The sequence below is a fragment of the Delphinus delphis genome, chromosome 16 (genome assembly GCF_949987515.2).
Source record: "Delphinus delphis chromosome 16, mDelDel1.2, whole genome shotgun sequence".
Classification (NCBI taxonomy): domain Eukaryota; kingdom Metazoa; phylum Chordata; class Mammalia; order Artiodactyla; family Delphinidae; genus Delphinus; species Delphinus delphis.
This window is the reverse complement of record NC_082698.1, coordinates 43,943,177-43,962,115: the sequence shown is the minus strand read 5'-3', so window position 1 is coordinate 43,962,115 and position 18,939 is coordinate 43,943,177. Positions and strand designations below refer to the sequence as shown.

Here is an 18,939-nt window from a genome sequence, read left to right as displayed (position 1 = left end):
TTATTGGCCATGTGTGTTTCTTCTCTGGAGTAATGTCTAGTTAGATCTTTTGCTCATTTTTTCATTGGGTTGTCTTTACCTTTTTTCCATGTTTTAGATACAAATCCTGTATCAGATACGTGATTTGTAAATATTTTCTCCTGTTCTTTGGGTTGTCTTTTCACTTTCTCGTTAGTGTCCTTCGAAGCATAGACTTTGTGTCATATTTAAGGTCATGAAGGTTTATGCTTATATTTTCTTCTAAGAATTTTATAACTATAGCTCTTAAATTTAGTGCAAGTAAAAAAACGATGCAAACCAAAACAAAAAACAAGTACTGCTATAATGCTTTACCACCATTAGCTCATTTAACAACAACCTGTGAGTTAGGTACTATTTTTATCCTCATTTTTTACTAAGGCAAAATTAGTTTAAATAATTTGACCAAGATCATTCAAACAGTTAATGATGGCCCCTGGATTTGAACATAGGCAGTCTTATCTCTAGAATATGCTTTTAACTGCTAACACTGCTTCTTTTTTGAGGAAAGTATTTTATATTTACTCTGCAAAAGTCTTGCACATAATTTGTTGGATTTATTCTAGGTACCTTATTTTTTGTTTCTATTGTAAATAGTATTTTTTTGAATTAAGTTTTCCAATGATTGCTAATACACAAGAATGAAATAGATATTTGTATAGTGTTCTTATATATAGTAATCTTGCTGAAATCTTTTTGTTTTTTGCCCGCACCGCGAGGCATGTGGGATCTTAGTTCCCCGACCAGGGATCAAACCCGCATGCATCCCTTGCAGTCAGGGACTTTAGTTCAGTGCTTAATTGAAGCAATGGTGGGGGCATCTTCCTCTCATTTAGTAGAAGTGCTTCTAACATTTCCCCTTTAAAGTATGACTTTCAATCTAAGTTTTTGAGAGGTACTTCTCCCCAGGTTAAGGAAATTGCTTTCTTTGTGAGTCAAGATTCTGTCAAGGAACAAATGGTGCACTCTGTCAGTTTAATAAAAGAACTGTAGTCAGAGTTTAAGGCCACCTGCAAGAGATAATGCCATACCATCCCTGGGCCTAATCGGCAAGGAGAGGGAGTGGTTGTTGGAACTCTGGGAGGGTAACTTTATGAGAAGACTTGAACTGATAAGGAGGGAACTAGAGAAGTAAATAAGCTGACCTCAAGTCTTCTCCTACCCTCCAGTCTCTTGTACCAGGAAGAGACAATGGCAAGAGGGCAAGGAACCCCCCTTGATGCAGTCGATTCAAATGAGCTTCTTGGGGAAGGAGAAGAAGATACGTAACATCCTTCCTATTTTTATTTCAAGAAACAATTCAGAATACGAATGGGTATTGAATATTTTTCAGCTGCCTTTCTGTATCTGTTGAAAAGGTCATATGAGTTTCCTCTTTTAATCTGTTAACGTGGTAAATGCCATAATAGATTTCTAACATTACACTACCTTCCATTTTTGAAATAAAACCTACTTGGACGTGTCTTTTTAAATTTGTTTTTTAATAATATGCATTACTGGATTTTGTTTGCTAGTGTTTTATTTAAGATTTTTTCCAGCTATACTCATAAGTGAGATTGGACTATTATTTCTTCACATATTGTCCTTGTCTGGTTTTGATATCAGGTTTCTTTTAGCGTCATAAAATGAGTTGAGAAGCATTTCTTTCTCTATTTTGTGGAAGAATTTGTATCAGATAAGGATTTTGTTCCTTAAAGGCTTGAATTCATCTGAGTGGCCTGTGGTCTTTTTCTTCCTTTCCTCCTTTCCATCCATCTTTTTTCTCTCATTCTTTCCTTGGAAGGGATGTGTGTGTGTATGTGTGTGCGTGTGTGTGTGTGTGTGTGTGTGTGTGTGTATATATATATATATATATAAAACATCTTTATTGGAGTATAATTGCTTTACAATATTGTGTTAGTTTCTGCTGTATAACAAAGTGAATCAGCTATATGTATACATATATCCCCATATCCCCTCCCTCTTGCATCTCCCTCCCACCCTCCCTATCCCACCCCTCTAGGTGGTCACAAAGCACTGAGCTGATCTCCCTGTGCGATGCTGCTGCTTCGATCTACTTTACATTTGGTAGTGCATATATGTCAGTGCTACTCTCTCACTTAGTCCCAGCTTACCCTTCCCCAAGGGGTGTATTTTTAAACTAATGATTCAGTTTCTTAAATGTCTTGATTTTTTCTTTGTTAATGTGATAGTAAAATACAGATTGTAGTTTGTTTTATATAATTACCCACCGGCAGAGTTCTTCATAGTATTTTTTAAAATGCTGTGCTAGTTTAGTTATGACTCCCTTTTAATTCCCGATATTGTTTATTTGCTGTTTTTCTCTTTTTCTCTATCAGCTTGACCAAAACGTTCTTTATTTACTCTCCTTGTTTCGGTATAGTAGCTCTATCCTCATCTATGACAAGTCCTTAAGTTCAGATATCCTTTGGTTCAAGGCTTCAGAGTGGACCTCTATGAGCCCAACATCACTGCTCAGCTTAGCACTTCGGGTTTCCTCTTTATTTTAGATCCCTATGAATTTCCTTTTTAACCTTGGGAGCTCAGTTATGCGTTTAAGAAAATATTTGTTATATTTTATCCTACATTTCTAGGTAGAAAGCTTTTTAGGTTATCTTGCTTGGCATATTGCAGTAAATACCAGTCTTACTACTTTAAAAAAATATTTAAAGTAAGAAGAGAAAGTTTACCTTTCTACTCTTCCAGTTTTTATCTTTTCACTTATAAATATATCATAGACTTCTTTAGGTAAGTACATAGAGATATACTTGGTTCCTCCATCTTGTCGTTAGGTCATCATGAACACTCTGTGCCCTCACTCTCATTGTGCCAGGAACAGAGGGATGATAAGGTACACCCTGCTCTTAATTACCTTGGCCCATAAGTGACTAATATCACTTATGCTCATATTTCAATAGGGGAACCTGGGAAATACAATGTATCATGTGGATATTTGGTGAGTTTCTGCCATACTTGAGTTTATTCTGTAGAATTATGTTGTATGTAACTACTTGACATAAATGTGGTGTGACACGTAGAATTCTGATACTGAGATTTCATGAGCATTTTACATGAGTAAACTTAAGTGGTTTTGGATAATTAGGTAGACCGTATTTGACAAGAGTTAATGGGATAAGATGTCTTACAAGTTGTTTTTAAAACAAAAATATTTTCTCTCTTTTTCTAGGAAAAAAGTTAAGAATCTAGTTCCAGGATATCTGGATATTTCTAGTCTTTTCTAGAATTATTACTGGTTATAAATCAAAGAATTAAATGAGCAATAATAGTTAGACTTGGGCTTCCCTGGTGGCGCAGTGGTTGAGAGTCTGCCTGCCAATGCAGGGGGACACGGGTTCGTGCCCTGGTCTGGGAAGATCCCACATGCCACGGAGTGGTTGGGCCCGTGAGCCATGGCCGCTGAGCCTACGCATCCGGAGCCTTTGCTCTGCAGCGGGAGAGGCCACAACAGTGAGAGGCCCGCATACTGCAAAAAAACACACAAAAAAACACAAAATAATAGTTAGACTTGCATTGAGTTAAACGGTATTTTTTTTTGAGGTAAAATCACAATTTCCTTACAGATATAAAACAAATACATGGTAAAGATTTTGCTAAACTCATCATTTAATGAGGGAACTAGGCAGATTTAAAACTGGTTCAAAAGAGAAGTCAAAGAAGCACAAATTTATATGGCTTAAAGGGAAGGTGGAATGAGTGTACATAAGAACACTGTAAACTCTCCCCTTTCAGCGGGGTTGGAGGGAAGTCATTTGACCCTCCTCTAGGCCAGAAATTATTTTCATGTCTGTGGGCAAGAATTCTTTTGCATTCGCTAAGAATTATCTATAACTTACTTTGTTGTAAAATAGTTCAAGGACAGTGAAAGGCTAGAATTACATAACCAAGAAGAATGTGCTCTAAACAGTACATGGTTTTTCACTGAAGACACATAATAATCTTTTTTTTTCCCCAGATTTACTTCCAGTTAAAACTCATACCAGATAAATTATGATTCAACAGTAGTGTGTTATTTGAGAAATGTGTGGGGCAATTATAAATAAAGCATTATAAGAAACTAACATGCAAATATTATATTTCTGTTTGTTTCAGGTTTATGCTGCTGATTGTACTGATGGTGTTCTTTTAGAGCTACGAAAATATTTGCCAAAATACTACGGTATCTGGTCACCTCCCACTGCACCAAATGGTAATCTTTTCTTTAAAATCCATCTTTTAGTCTTAATTCAAGAGAGTTGCTTTTTAAAAGGCTTAAATAAGATTAAGCCTAGTATATAAAAACAATATATCCATTTTTCTTACTACTTTTTCTCTTCATGAAAGAAAACTTATTAGTATTTTTGCTGTTCATAACCAGTTTCTTAGATAGCATAAACAAATTAATAACCAATCTCTTATAATTGAATGAAAATATATATACTAGTATTTAATACCGTATTAATTTACAGATATTCTTTTTTCCGAACTTTTTCTTTTTTTTAATAAATTTATTTATTTATTTATTTTATTTATTTTTGGCTGCATTGGGTCTTTGTTGCTGCACGCGGGCTTTCTCTAGTTGCGGCGAGCAGGGGCTACTCTTTGTTGCAGTGCACGGGTTTCTCATTGCGGTGGCTTCTGTTGTTGCGGAGCACTGGCTCTAGGTGCACGGGCTTCACTAGTTGTGGCACGCGGGCTCAGTAGTTGTGGCTCGCGGGCTCTAGAGCGCAGGGGCAGTAGTCGTGGTGCACGGGCTTAGTTGCTCTGTGGCATGTGGGATCTTCCCGTACCAGGGCTCGAACCCGTGTCCCCTGCATTGGCAGGCGGATTCTTAACGGCTGCGCCACCAGGGAAGCCCCTTCTGAACATATTGAGCAATTTCTTTTCCCATTTTGAAAAAAGAAAATCAAGAAAAATATTTTCTTTGTGTACCTTCCTCCCTACTGTCTGTATCACTCCTTCATCCCCCACCTGCATGCTTTAAATAGCAGTCTTTTAAAAAATACTGGTAAGTTTCATAGTTAGAGGACAAAATGATCTATGTAAGGGCATAGCATTTCTTTCTTAATATTAGTTAATACTTGAAGCAGTATTTGCCACATCAAGGCCTTTGACAGCAGACAGAATTCAGTTAAACTGGTAGTGTGACTGCTAACGATTGAAGAAGATTCATGAATGAGGGAAGAGTTTCAAACTTGACTTAGTTTAAGAATAACCCATAGGCTTGTTAAAATGCAAATTAATAGGCTCAATTCCCAGACATTTTGATTATGCAGATCTGTGTTGGAGTTTAGTGATATGCTTGTTAAATAAAAGCTTCAAGTTTTTTTTGATATAGATAGTGCTTGAACCACATTTTGAGAACAGGAAGAGAAGGGGGCTCCTTTTCTCCTCTGAACAGTTTCAGCTTGTTCTTTTCCTCGGTTCTTTGTCTCCCTTTTACTCATTCACTACTTTTGCGAAGTTTCATTAATAGGGAATCATGGTATCTCCCTGTGAGTATCCTCAGATAATAGTAAATCAGTGGTTCCCCAGGGTATTTAGGATTCTTCTGTATTTCAGTTGTATGGGGGGGCGGTGAGCTTTGCTTTGCTCTCCTTCCCTCTTCTCCTCTCCCCTCCTCTCCCCGCCCCTCTCCCCTTCTTTCCCTTTCCTTTCCTTTTCTTTTTTCTTTTCTCCCTCCCTGCCTCTTTCTTTCCCCTTCCCTTCCTTTCCCTTATCTAATCTAGCCTCGGGGTAGTTAAATGCTCAGTTTAAAAAATTATTTAGAAGGGGTAGAGGGAATTCCCTAGCTGTCCAGTGGTTAGGATTCCCCGCTTCCACTGTAGGAGGCATGGGTTCAATCTCTGGTTGGGGAGCTAAGATACCACATGCTGTGCAGTGCAGCCAAACCAAAAAATAAAAAAAATAAAAAATAAGGGGTAGAATAACTGAGCATACAGCATCATTATTTTGAAAAGTAGAGTATACTGAAAGAATCTGGGTAAGGAAATATTTTAATTGAAAGTAACATTTTATAGTTTAGGATTACTGGCACATGATTTAAAAATCAAAGACTTACTAGCAATCAACAGCCTTTTTGGTCTTCAATACCAAATAATCTTGAGGGACATCTCTGCTAATGTATTGTAGAGCGGTAACTTTGAAGTCAGAAGACTTGGCTTCTACATTGGTTATTTCCAAATTTTGTGAACTTTGCTAACTCATTAACCTTTTGAGCTCCACTTTTCTTCTATAAATGGAAAATAATATCACATAGAGTTGTGAAGATCACGTTATGTGAGAATGCTTTGTAAACTCTAATACTCTTATTTTAATATAAATGGAGATATTGGTGCTACTGAGATGAAAAGATGAGGTGAGGAAAATGAGAAAAGAGAGGAGAAAATGTCAATAGAAGTATACATATTTAGAGTAGTCCTGTAATACCACCAATTGTCTCAGGGAATTTCCTATGCCTTTCCAATTAAAAAAAAATATTTTAATTAATTAATTAATTTTTTGCGGTACGCGGGCCTCTCACTGCTGTGGCCTCTCCCGTTGTGGAGCACAGGCTCCAGACGCGCAGGCTCAGCGGCCATGGCTCACGGGCCCAGCCACTCCGCGGCATATGGGATTCTCCCGGACCGGGGCACGAACCCGTATCCTCTGCATTGGCAGGCGGACTCTCAACCACTGCGCCACCAGGGAAGCCCATTTTAATTTATTTTAAAAAATAAAAACAAACAATTTTTTTTGGCTGCGCCTCGTGGCTTGGGGGAGTTCCCCGACCAGAGATTGAACTGGGCCATAGCAGTGAAAGCGCCGAGTTCTAACCACTGGACCACCAGGGAACTCCCTTCCTTTCCAATTTTTTTTCTTTTTTTTAAATTTAGTTACTTTTAGCTGCATTGGGTCTTCATTGCTGTGAGCAGTCTTTCTCTAGTTGCGGCGAGTGGGGGCTACTCTTTGTTGTGGCGCACGGGCTTCTCATTGTGGGGGCTTCTCTTGTTGCAGAGCACGGGCTCTAGGTGTGCAGGCTTCAGTAATTGTGGCTTGAGGGCTCTAGAGCGCAGGCTCAGTAGTTGTGGCGTACAGGCTTAGTTGCTCCGCGGCCTGTAGGATCTTCCCAGCTCAGGGCTCGAACCCATGTAGGGTTCCCTACATTGGCAGGTGAATTCTTAACCACTGCACCACCAGGGAAGTCCTGTTGCCAGTTTTTTAGCTATGGAAGGAGTTAGATAAAACTGTTGCACCATACAGATTGTTCAGCTTTGATTTTGCTAGAGAGTTCATGGACTCATCTTTCTGTTTTTATCATTTTGATTGTAAATGAAATAAATATAAGATAGGAAACTCTTTGACATCTTTAGCCCACGGGATCATGAAAACAAATATTTTCTTAAATTTTAGTAGAAAACTGGTTTGTATTACTGAACTTTACATAGTATTAAGTTAATGACATAATTTATTTCTTGACTTTTTATTTCCTCTTTTTATTTGAGCATCTTTTCTTATGTGCTCAGGGTAGAGTTTTATACAGCTTTGTATAATTCTTATAATCCAAAGTTGTAAGATGTAGAAAGTACTGCCAGTTTGCTCAGCAAATTATTGTCACTTAAGAGAAGCATAAGGATGTCGTGACCAATAGGGTTTTTTTTCTTTTAAATTTTTTATGGCAGTTTTATTGAGATATAATTTATGTACCATAAAACTCACCCATTTAAAGTATACAATTCAGTAGTTTTTTGTTATAGAGTTATATAGTCATCACCATTAGCAAACCTTAGAACATGACCAGTGGGTTTTATTTTTGTTTTTTAAGGTAAAACATTTGTTAGTAATTACATTTGAAGATTTGGAGCTATTTATACGTATTAAATCTCATTTTACTTGTGTGTAAGTACATAGATGCCTAGTACATGTACTATCAAAAGCCTTTTATTGATAGTTATTTGGAGGAATGGAAAAGTGTATCTTCAAGTAGGTTTGAGCCAATTGAGAGTTCCGAAATGTAATCTCCAGTCTCATTGATTGGTAGGTTTCTGGATCTAGCTACTAGTCAAGTTTCAGGAAGCATGGACTGAAATTAGCTGTTCCCTTTATCCCACATTTGGAGGCTCAAGGTCTCTTCTATTTATAATTCCTTTTACTTTCAGCTTCCGTTACTCTTAGAAATAGCTGAAGATTGATGTGAAAAACAGAAATTTGGCTTCATAGATGGGCAGGGATTCACCACCAGGCCTTTTCTCCTTTTTGGGGGGTTCAGAAATGAAGATGGTAGCCAGTACCTAGATACGGTGGGGAAGAATGTGATGAAACTTGGAACCCATATTCTAATGATTTATACAATCAATAATATTCATTAAGGGGATCTGAATAAGTCTTTCTTGAACTCTCTAAATGTCTTCACCCTTGTCTTTCCTTTAAAAGAACTGGTTATCTCATCTTGACTGTTTAGTTTTTTGTAGGTCTTTCAGTTTTTCCACAGTATTTCAGATATTTTTATTTTTTTCTCCTTTGATACTGGGGAATATTCTGCCTTTTTTTTTCTTAAGAGTGTCGGACTATATTCCATCAGTAGAATTTTTTTATGCTTAATGTATTAGAAAACAACATAAGTATTTAATTTATATTAATATTTAAGATAGTTATATTTAATCGTATATATTTAAATAGAAAATATATTTAAAATAGAAAAGCTTTTGCATTCATAGTAACCTTGTGTAATCTTATACATACTATCATCAACAGCATGAAATATATAAATATTTTGAGCATGTTAACTATGCCATTGGTATAGCCACTGAGAAGTCTTACTTAATAGTCTGCTTATAACAGCATGAAGTGGCGTATTTTAGAATACCTGGTAGTTATCTTCATGATTTTTACCTCAAAAAATTAAGGAACTATGGAAATTCTATATATATTTTCCATAAATTAATATGTAAATAACAGATATATCCCTTATGGCCACAGCCTGTTAAACTAAACTATACTTCTAGTCAGTGTGACCTCTTGTAATGAGATCCATGTATTTATGAAAAATAGATGTCCTATTATTTATTATACAAATACCAAGACTAAGCTTAATAGAATATCTTTTAGCTCCGAGGTTCACAAATGCCAGTCCTTAGACCTCTGACAGACTGGCTTCATCAGAATCTGTTGTCCTAAATAGAGCTTTTAAGAATTTAAAAAAGTATATGTAGTTATTTTGCTATCTTTATGATTTATACACACATGCATATATATGTGTATATATGAAAAAATCAGCTCTCTTCATGTTTTAATATTCAAAAATCTGTCTTTACTTACAAGTTACATCATATCAAATAGTCATAATTATTTTCCAAACATCATATTAATATAGTTTAATTTATTTCTTTGACCTTGGTTACAATGAACCTAAACTATTCCAGATAGAACATTATCTTATTCTTAGTCCATCAGATTTGGGCCACGGAGTTTTAGAACATATTTTTTGCATACCTAAAGATTGAAAAATATTGTTCCACTATACCCAGAAGGGCTTAGCTGAAAAAGTGTCCTTTGTTATCCAGTCTGTAGCATTGCCTTATAAATGAGCCTCCCCTGTTGTAAAATGCCTTTGGTCATTTAAGCTATTAAGTCTTGAGATTGACCTACTTTGAGTTGAACTGTCTTCTACTGAAATAATTTGCTAATAGCATTTTTTCAGAGGGAATTAGTATTCAGATTAATTTCTAGTGATAATAACCTGTAAAAAAAATCAGCTTAGATCTCAGTGCTCAGATCATGCCTCATTTTCCTATTTACCTATTTTATTCAAAAGCAGTTGTGGCAAGCTGCTAGATATATAACATCATATTCTGTTTTTAAAACTCTGCATCTCTAAAGCAAGTTTTGATTTTTTTTTTTTAATAACTTAGAGGGAAAGAGAAACGAAAATGTCAAAATCTTTTCACTTAAAAAAAATCAAGGCCAGAGAACTAAAAGAATACACTAAACCAACTCTCAGTAGGCCTTAATTTAATGATTATTAACTTAACGCTAATAATAATTTAGCAGTTATTTGGTAATTCCAATCATATAAAACATATCAAGAACCTGAAAGTAAGATAGTGACAAACATTTGCCTAGTCAAAATAAATGTCAAATAAAATCGATGATACTTAAGCCTGTTTACTGAAGGAATGGCTCAATTTATTACAGGATCAGAAAGGCCAAACCCAAAGTTCCCCTGGGCAGTAAGAATGAGAAGGGCAAACATTGACTCTTTCAGCAAACATTTATTGTATTCCCACTATAAAGAAAGTTTGCATTTGTATTTTTCTCCTTCGCAAGAGAAGGAAAAAATAGGGATTTTATATGCAGTTTGCAAAGTCTCTACTCTAGCTTCTGACGTTTCTATCTTATTACAACAAACAGGTTATTTTTTGTTTTTAATCACTACCAAATTGGCAAGTAGAAAATAATAACCCTACGCTGAACTATAGATGCTGTGATAGCTAGGTTTACACACTATCTTTATACTCCCATACATAGTCTCACCTCAGTAAGGCTTTTAGGGTTTCTTGAGTTATGGAAATTAATGATGATAAATTTGTGAATGCTAATGATTTACTATATTAGGATCTAATTAGTCTTTTCTGATACTTGAAATATAAGCCTAGTTACTGAAATTTTTATATAACTTTAGGGAGAGGATGGATTGGTTTCCTTCTGTTTTGCTCAAGGTAGCTGAAATTGGGAAGAGAATCTGAAGGGGCCTGTCCTGCGCTACCTCCTTTCTCTTCTTCTCATCCCCTCCTGTGGTTATCTTTTAAAGCACAGAAATGGGTGGGTTCCAGTTTCTTGATCAGCATATTCCTACTTGTCTCATTACCTTCACTGTCGGCAGGTTCATGTGTGTGTCCAGACCTTTTACTTTCTCTTATCCTGTTGAAGATGTCCATTTGTTAGAAACTTTCTTAAAATGTGACATGCTCCTTCTTGTTTCTGCCAGTGCTGGTCTCTTAGGCTGCAGTTCCTTTTTTGTCACTTGACTTCACCTAGTTCTACAAGGTTATAATCCTCCCACTCGCCATTTTCCTTTCACTAAGAGATAAAATTTTTAAAAATAATTTATTTACTTAAATTTTATTTACTTTAAAGAAGTAAAACCTTGTTACTTTGATAAAAAGAAAATATAATCTCTTCTGTCTTTGAGGAAAAGTTTTTACGAGAAGTGCTTCGTATTACATTTGTAACTGAAAATTACGATCTCATTCAGAACTTTATTTGGGAAGACTCATTCACCCAGGAAGTGGGGGAAGAATTTCTTTCCTTACTTCTGTCCCTCAGTGCACCTGGACTCTTATTCAAGCTAAAACTATAAGGTCAGCTACCGTGTGTGATAACTGGGATGTTTATTTTTTTACTCGAATCTCCATTTATAATAGTTTTCTGAGGGAAGATGTATACAGGATGCCAAAGTTATTTACAGATGAACTTTTGAGGATTTCTTGTGTTCTAAAAAGCAGGATATTTGTTTTTCCTTTGGGACTAGTAAGACTAGAACGTATATTTGGCAGGGACCATCATTTGGATTGATTTACCTTTCTTAACCTATACCTGTTGTGTCCTCTGTGGAAAGGATTTATTCCTATTACTAATTTTAAATGAAGACTTAAAATTATTAAAATATTGATATCTGCTGAGGCATATATGATATAAACTATATTCAAAAGGAGAATGTATTCTGGGACAGCTTTAAAATAATCTCATTGCCTTTTTAATGTCCTTGGAAGCCTTATATCTAATTCATAGCTTTTGTTTATGGTTGAATATTATTTATTCCATCTCCTGCAAGAGTTTCTCTGGGACATTTATACCTGTTATAAATTTGTTGGTCAGTCTTTTTTTTTTTTTTTTTTCTCTCTCTTTTCAGGTGGAGTAATAATAATTGTTGACTCTGGACTTGTTTTAACTTTTTTCTCAGTTTTAAGATTTCCTCATTTTTGTTTTTCCTTGAGTAGTAATATATTTTCCTATTACTAATTAGAGTTTTTCTTTAATAACAGATTTATACCTAAAACTGGAAGATGTGACCCATAAATTTAATAAGCCCTGTATAATGGATGTAAAGATAGGGCGGAAAAGCTATGATCCTTTTGCTTCATCTGAGAAGATTCAGCAACAGGTCAGCAAGTACCCATTAATGGAAGAGATTGGGTTCTTGGTGCTTGGCATGAGGGTAAGAGTGATTTTTAGTGTAATATACACGTTTCTTGTTACATGTTCTTCCCTTGAAAATTATAGATGTCACATATATTTTGGTATTAGGTTATCCATAACTCCCCAGTGTGGGGCAGAGATTTTTACCTCTTCTGTTCACTGGTATGTGGGCAGTGTCAGGAATTATTCTGATATACAGAACATGATTAATAAGTAAATGAATAGCTTAACCTCAAGGCTCTGACTCTGATAATTTTGTATTAAAGAAGTCTTAAGTTTAGGTGCAAAATAAGTAACACGATAAGTGAATGTGATATTATTTATGATTTTCCCATGAGAAAAGTGCAAGTTTATATATTCAGTAATTTTTCTGTATATTTAAAACAGAAAAGTGAAATTAAACATTAGCTTATTGTTTCAGACTGTAATTTAAAGCTGTTATTTTCTTTGCTCATGTTTCTCTGGATTGGCAATTTGAGTTGGGCTCAGGTGGTCAGTTCTTCTGATCTCATCCAGGTTCCCTCTTGTGGCTGCACTCATCTGATGGCTCAGCTGGGGCTTGGTGGTCTAAATAACCTCACTCTTATGTCTACAAGTTGATACTAACTGTTGGCTGAGCCTTTTCCCATGAGGTTCCTCATCTTCCAGAAGGCTAAGTGGAGCTTCTTCATGTGCTACATTCCAGGAAGGCAAGAGTGAGAGCTACAAGAGCTGTTAAAATCTAGGTTAGGAAATCACTTTCTGTCATTTCTATGGAGTTTTATAGGTCAAAGTACATCATAGGTCCAGTCCATATTGATAGGGAGAAGAAGACCCCACTTCTGATGGTGGGAATAGGGAAGTCAAAATACAAATGGCAGTGTGCACAAGGATGTTGAGGCCATCTTCACAAACAATATGCCACAGTTAAGAATGTGGAATAAAATCCTCTAAATAAATGGTATGCCTAGATGTCTGGAGGTAAAATTTGTATATATGATAAATTATTGCTTCTATAAAAACATAATGGGTCATTTTGAAATTCATCATGTAAGATGATATACAGTCTTCCTTTTGAGTTTTAAACAGGAGAGTTAATAGGAAGCATTATAAATGAATTGTTACTGTGATAGTTAAAACAGCACAGTTGAATTTGGTAGTCTGTAAATAAAACCAAAGAAATTATTGACACAGTTATTTCATTTTAGAAAACTCTAATTAAATGTGGGTATATAGTAAAGGGGAAAAGGGTAGTGGAATAATGGTAAAAACAAACATGGAATAAACATCTCAAAGGAATCTGACTGGGTAGTTATTTAAACCTTTACTGTTTTCAAATCTCTCACCCTCCTGCTTTCCTTCTCTTTTAGCAGATAACTTTGCCTTCTGCTTCAGAAAAAATAAGCCATCACACAGGATTTCCTTTAATTTCCTGCTAACAGATGTACATACCTAACCTGCAAGTGCTTTCATTTCCTCCTTATTCCTTCCTGTTACGTTGAAGAATTTTCCATCTTCCTAAGGACAGCCCTTCCCTATGTCCTCTGGATCTCATTGTCTCCCACCTCTTCAGGAGCCTAATACTGTTGATTCTCTCTTGTCCTTTTTATATCTTCAACTTCTGTCTTCCTTTACTCTTTTTTCCTTTTGTTTTAAATATGTTCAAATCACTCTCAAAAAAAAAATCAAAACCCATCTTTATCCTGTTCTGCTCTCCAGCAATGGATTTAAATTGTTTGGCCTTTGCACCCAAACTAGTTACGTTTGTTTCTCTTGCCTTACTTCCCACTCAGTATTTTTCAATCCATTCCAGTCTGGCTTCGGCTTCATCATGCCACTAGATTGGCGTCTCATGAAGTTCCCTAATGACGTCTCCATGTCACTAAATCCAAATGGCATTTTTCATTACTCACCTTACTTCACTTTGAAAAGCAGCCTTCAACACTGACTAGGTCCTCCTTGAAACATTCCTTTTTGTGTCCATAACACTACACCCTCTCTTGTTTTTTTCCTAAGACCACTTTGCAGTTTTCTTTGCCAGCTCATTTCTTTCTGTTTGTTCTTTAAATATTGAGGGATTCCGCTTAGTTCCATTTTACTGCCTCCCTCTCTTTTTTATTTCTTCCTAGGTAGCGTCCTTTGTTCTCATTGGTTCAGTTTCACTTACACTGATAACTCCCAAACATATATTTTCAGCTTCTGGTTTTTCTTTGATCTCCTAATCTATATAGCTAACAGCCTATTAGACATTTTACTTGGATAACTTAAAGACATCTAGGACTAATATGTAAAAAACTGACATAGATCTGTCTTGCAAAATAACAGCCACAACAGTAGCAGCAAACCTGTTATTCTCTGTCTCAGTAAATGGCATCACCATACGTCCAGTTTTACGAGTGAGAAACCTCACAGTACCATCACCTCTCAGAGCCATCCATCGATCCTGTTGATGTTAATTCCCAAGCATCTGAGTCCCATTGTCAAAATTATTCCTCTCTAGACTAGTATCTTTACTGAACTCTCAATGTCAGTTTTGCTCTCTTCCAGTCTGTTCTCCAAACATTGTAAAATGTATATCTAATTGTGACATTCTCCAGCTTAAAAACTCTTCAGTGGATTTCCATTGACTTTAAGATATGATTTTGCTCTCCCGTGTTGTGTTATTTCCCCAGACAAATGAGGTTCCTCTGTTTATATTTTTTAATAACATTTTTATTGAGATATAATTTATATACCATTCAATTCACTCATTTAAGGTATACAATTGATTGGTTTTAGTATATTCATAGAGTTGGGCAGCCATCATATTCAATTGTAGAACGTTTTTATCACCCCAAAAGAAATGCCGTACCTATTAGCAGTCACTCCTCATTTCCTTCCAACTTCCAACCCCCCTAGCCATAGACAATTCTAATCTACTTTCTGACTCTATAGCTTTGCCTCTTCTGGACGTTTCATATAAATGGAATCATGTAATACAATAGGTGGTCTTTTGTGACTGGCTTCTTTCAATAATGTTTTCAGAGTTTGTCTATGTTAGCATAAATCAGTATTTTATTCCTTTTTATTGTTGTTTGGATATACCACATTTTGTTTATCCATTTGTTCGTTGGTCAACTTTGGGTTGTTTCCACTTTGGGGCTATTATTAATAATGCTATCATGAACATTCATATACAAGTCGTTATGTTTTTATTTGGGGGGGTAGTTCCTGAATTTGAAATTGGTGGGTGCTATGATTAAGTTTAACTTTTTCAGAAACTGCCAAAGTGTTTTTCCAAAGTTCCTGCACCATTTTACATTTCTACCAGTGATATATAGGAGTTCCAGTTTCTCCACATCCTCACCCAAAACCCAAACCTTGTTATTGTCTCTCTCTCTCTCTTTTTCTTTTTTTAACTATAAGCCATCCTAGTGGATGTGAAGTGGTATCTCATTGTGGTTTTTTTTTTTTTTTTTTTCCTGCGGTACGCGGACTCTCACCGCTGTGGCCTCCCCCGCCGCGGAGCACAGGCTCCGGACGCGCAGGCCCAGCGGCCATGGCCCACAGGCCCAGCCGCCCCGCGGCACGTGGGATCCTCCCGGACCGGGGCACGAACCCGCGTCCCCCGCACTGGCAGGCGGACCCCCAACCACTGCGCCACCAGGGAAGCCCTCATTGTGGTTTTTATTTGCATTTCCCTAATGGCTCATGGTATTGAGCCTCATTTCATGTGCTGTTGACCATGTGTATATCTTCTTTGGAGAAATGTCTATTCCAATCCTTTGCCCATTTTTAATTTGGGTTTTTTCTGTGGATTGTTTATCCACTTTCTTTATAATGGCTTTGGAGTACAAAAGTTTTAAATTTTGAAGTCTAATTTTTTTTTTTTGTCTTTTGTTACTTGTGCTTTTGGTGTCATAGTTAAGAAACCATTGCCTAAACTAAAGTCATGAAGATTTACTCCTATTTTTCTTCTATAGTTTTAACTCTTACATTGAGATGTGTGTACATTTTAAGGTAGTTTTTTGGGTGTGGTTTGAGGAAGGGGTCAAACTTCTTCTTTTGCATATGGATATTCAGTTGTCCTAGCACCATTTATTGAAAAGACCATTCTTTCCCCCACTGGATGCTTTTGACACCCTTGTTGAAAATAAACTGACCATAAATGTAAGAGTTTATTTCTGGACTCTCAGTTCTCTTTTGTTGATCCATATTGTCTATCTTTATGCCAGAACCACACTGTCTTTTTTTCCCCAGCTTTATTGAGGTATAATTGACATAAAGATATTTAAAGTAAACATTGTGGTGATTTGATATGCATACACATTGTGAAAGGATTCACTCATCTAATTAATTAACATATCCATCACCTCACATATTTATCTTTTATTTGTGTGTGTGAGAACATTTAAGTTCTACCCTCTTAGCAAATTTCAGTTATGCAATACAGTGTTATCAATTTAGTCACCATGTTTTACATTAGATCCTCAGACTTTATTCATCTTATAACTGAGTGATGAATACCAACCTCTTCCTATTTCCCCCACCTCCTCCCAGACCTTAGTAACCACTTTCTACTCTCTCTTTCTATAAGTTTGGTTTGTTTTTTTGGATTCCATGTATAAGTGATGCTGTGCAGTATTTGTCTTTCTCTATCTGGCTTATTTCACTTAGCGTAATGCCCTTAAGGTCCATCTATGTTGTTGCAAATGGCAGATTGCCTTCTTTTTCATGACTGAATAGTATTACATTGTTTATTTACAGGCGTACCTTGGAGGTATTGTGGGTTCAGCTCCAGACCACTGCAATAAAGCAGATATCACAATAAAACAAGTCACAAGAATTTTTTGGTTTCCCAATGCATATAAAAGTTACGTTTACACTATACTGTAATCTGTTAAGTATGCAATAGCATTATGTCTAAACAAACAATGGGCATACCTTAATTTAAAAATACTTTATTGCTAAAAAAGTGCCAAAACAATTAAATGGTAACATCAAAATTCACTGATCACATAACATAACAATATAATAATAATGAAAAAGTTTGAAATATTGCGAGAATTACCAGATATGACACAGAGACATGAACTGAGCAAATGCTGTTGGAAAAATGGTGCTGATAGACTTGTTCAATGGAGGCTTGCCGTAAACCTTCAATTTGTGAAAAACACAGTATCTGAAGTGCAGTAAAACGAGGTATGTGTGTACACACCACGTCTTTATCCATTCATTCATTGATGTACACTTAGGTTGTTTCCATATCTTGGCTATTGTGAATAATGCTGCAATGAACAGGGAGTGCATATAGCACCATGATATCCTATTTTCTTTTTCTTGGGTGTATACCCAGAAGTAGAATTGCTGGATCATAATGGTAGTTCTATTTTTAAGTTTTTGAGGAGCTTTCATACTGTTTTCCATAGTGGCTGCACCAGTTTACATTCCTACCAATAGTACTCAAGTGTTGCCTTTTCTCTATATTCTCACCAACACTTGTTATTTGTTGTCTTTTTGATGATAACCATTCTAACAGGTGTGAAGTGTATCTTGTGATTTTGATTTGCATTTCCCTGATGATTAGTGATGTTGAGCACCTTCTGATGTTCCTGTTGGCCATTTGAATGTTGTCTTTGGCAAAATATCTATTCAGTTCCTCTGTCCATTTTTGAATCAAAAAATTGTCCCATCAAATTGTCTGACTTCTTTATATATTTGGAATATTAACGCCTTATCAGATATATGATTTGCAGTTATTTTCTCAGAACCACACTGTCTTTTTTTTTTTTTTTAATTGGCTGTGCCGTGCAGCTTGCGGGATCTTAGTTCCCTGACCAGGTGTTGAACCCAGGCCCACGACAGTGAAAGCACTTAGTCCTAACCACTGGACCGCCAAGGAACTCCCAAGAATTACACTGTCTTGATTAGTGTAGCTTTGGAGTAAGTTTTGAAACCAGGAATTGTTAGACTTCCAACTTTGTTCTTCTTTTCCAAGATTGTTTTGGCTGTTCTGGGTCCCTTCAACTTCCACGCGAATTTTAGAATCAACTCGTCATTTCTGCAAAGAAGTGTCGGCTGGGATTTTGGTGTAAGGAATAGTTTTGGATCTGTAGGTCAATTTGGGTTCCCCTATTTGTTTTCATGGCTTCCTTTATATAGTAGTTAGCAGTTTATAATTACATATTGTTTACTTATCTGAGAAAGGATATGATTGAAGTGTGAAATAATAAATGAGAATGTGAATATAAATTTAATTATGTTATTCTAGAATGTTAAAATTGGGAGACATACCTTGAATTTAGTAGTAGTTATGTTAGGATTTTTTTCAAATAGTCATTTCTTTAGTAGGTGGTAAATTCTTTAAACTTTTTAATCACAGTGGGTTTGTAGACTAATAATAAAGATAGACTTGAATAATTTTAGAATGAGTGTTCCAAATTTAAAAAATTCTCCTTCAAGACAGTCCTGCCTTTAAATTAAAAAAAAAAAAAAAACAAACCAAAAACAACCCTTAATATAACTGAATAGACTGAAATTTATCAAATATATCAGTTTTAACATACTTTTCTGTTATGTTTAACCAGTAGTAGGAAGAGGTTTGGTGGGTAGAAGAACATGCCAGTTTAGGAATTCCTTATTTTTAAATGACTGTCAGCAATTATACTGTTATTTCCTTGATCCCAGGATGGTGTAGATGATAAGACTCACTTTGATTTAATAACAAGATTTATTAAGATATGTGTAAGAAAAGAGATAGAAACTGAATAGGAACTATAAGAACAAGGG

The 18,939-nt window shown here is 35.9% G+C and overlaps 1 protein-coding gene across 2 annotated transcripts in view; it reads left to right on the top strand.

Moving 5' to 3' along the window:
* The window catches only part of IPMK (inositol polyphosphate multikinase), a 40,756-nt gene that overhangs the window by 9,988 nt on the left and 11,829 nt on the right, over positions 1-18,939 (top strand). Inside the window, exons 3-4 of one of the 2 annotated variants that reach the window (XM_060034593.1) lie at positions 4,129-4,225; positions 12,039-12,157. In XM_060034593.1, coding sequence (XP_059890576.1) covers positions 4,129-4,225; positions 12,039-12,157 — 216 coding nt within the window. Of the gene's footprint in view, positions 1-4,128; positions 4,226-12,038; positions 12,212-18,939 lie in introns of both variants that reach the window. The other variant, XM_060034592.1, reaches the window with a different exon arrangement.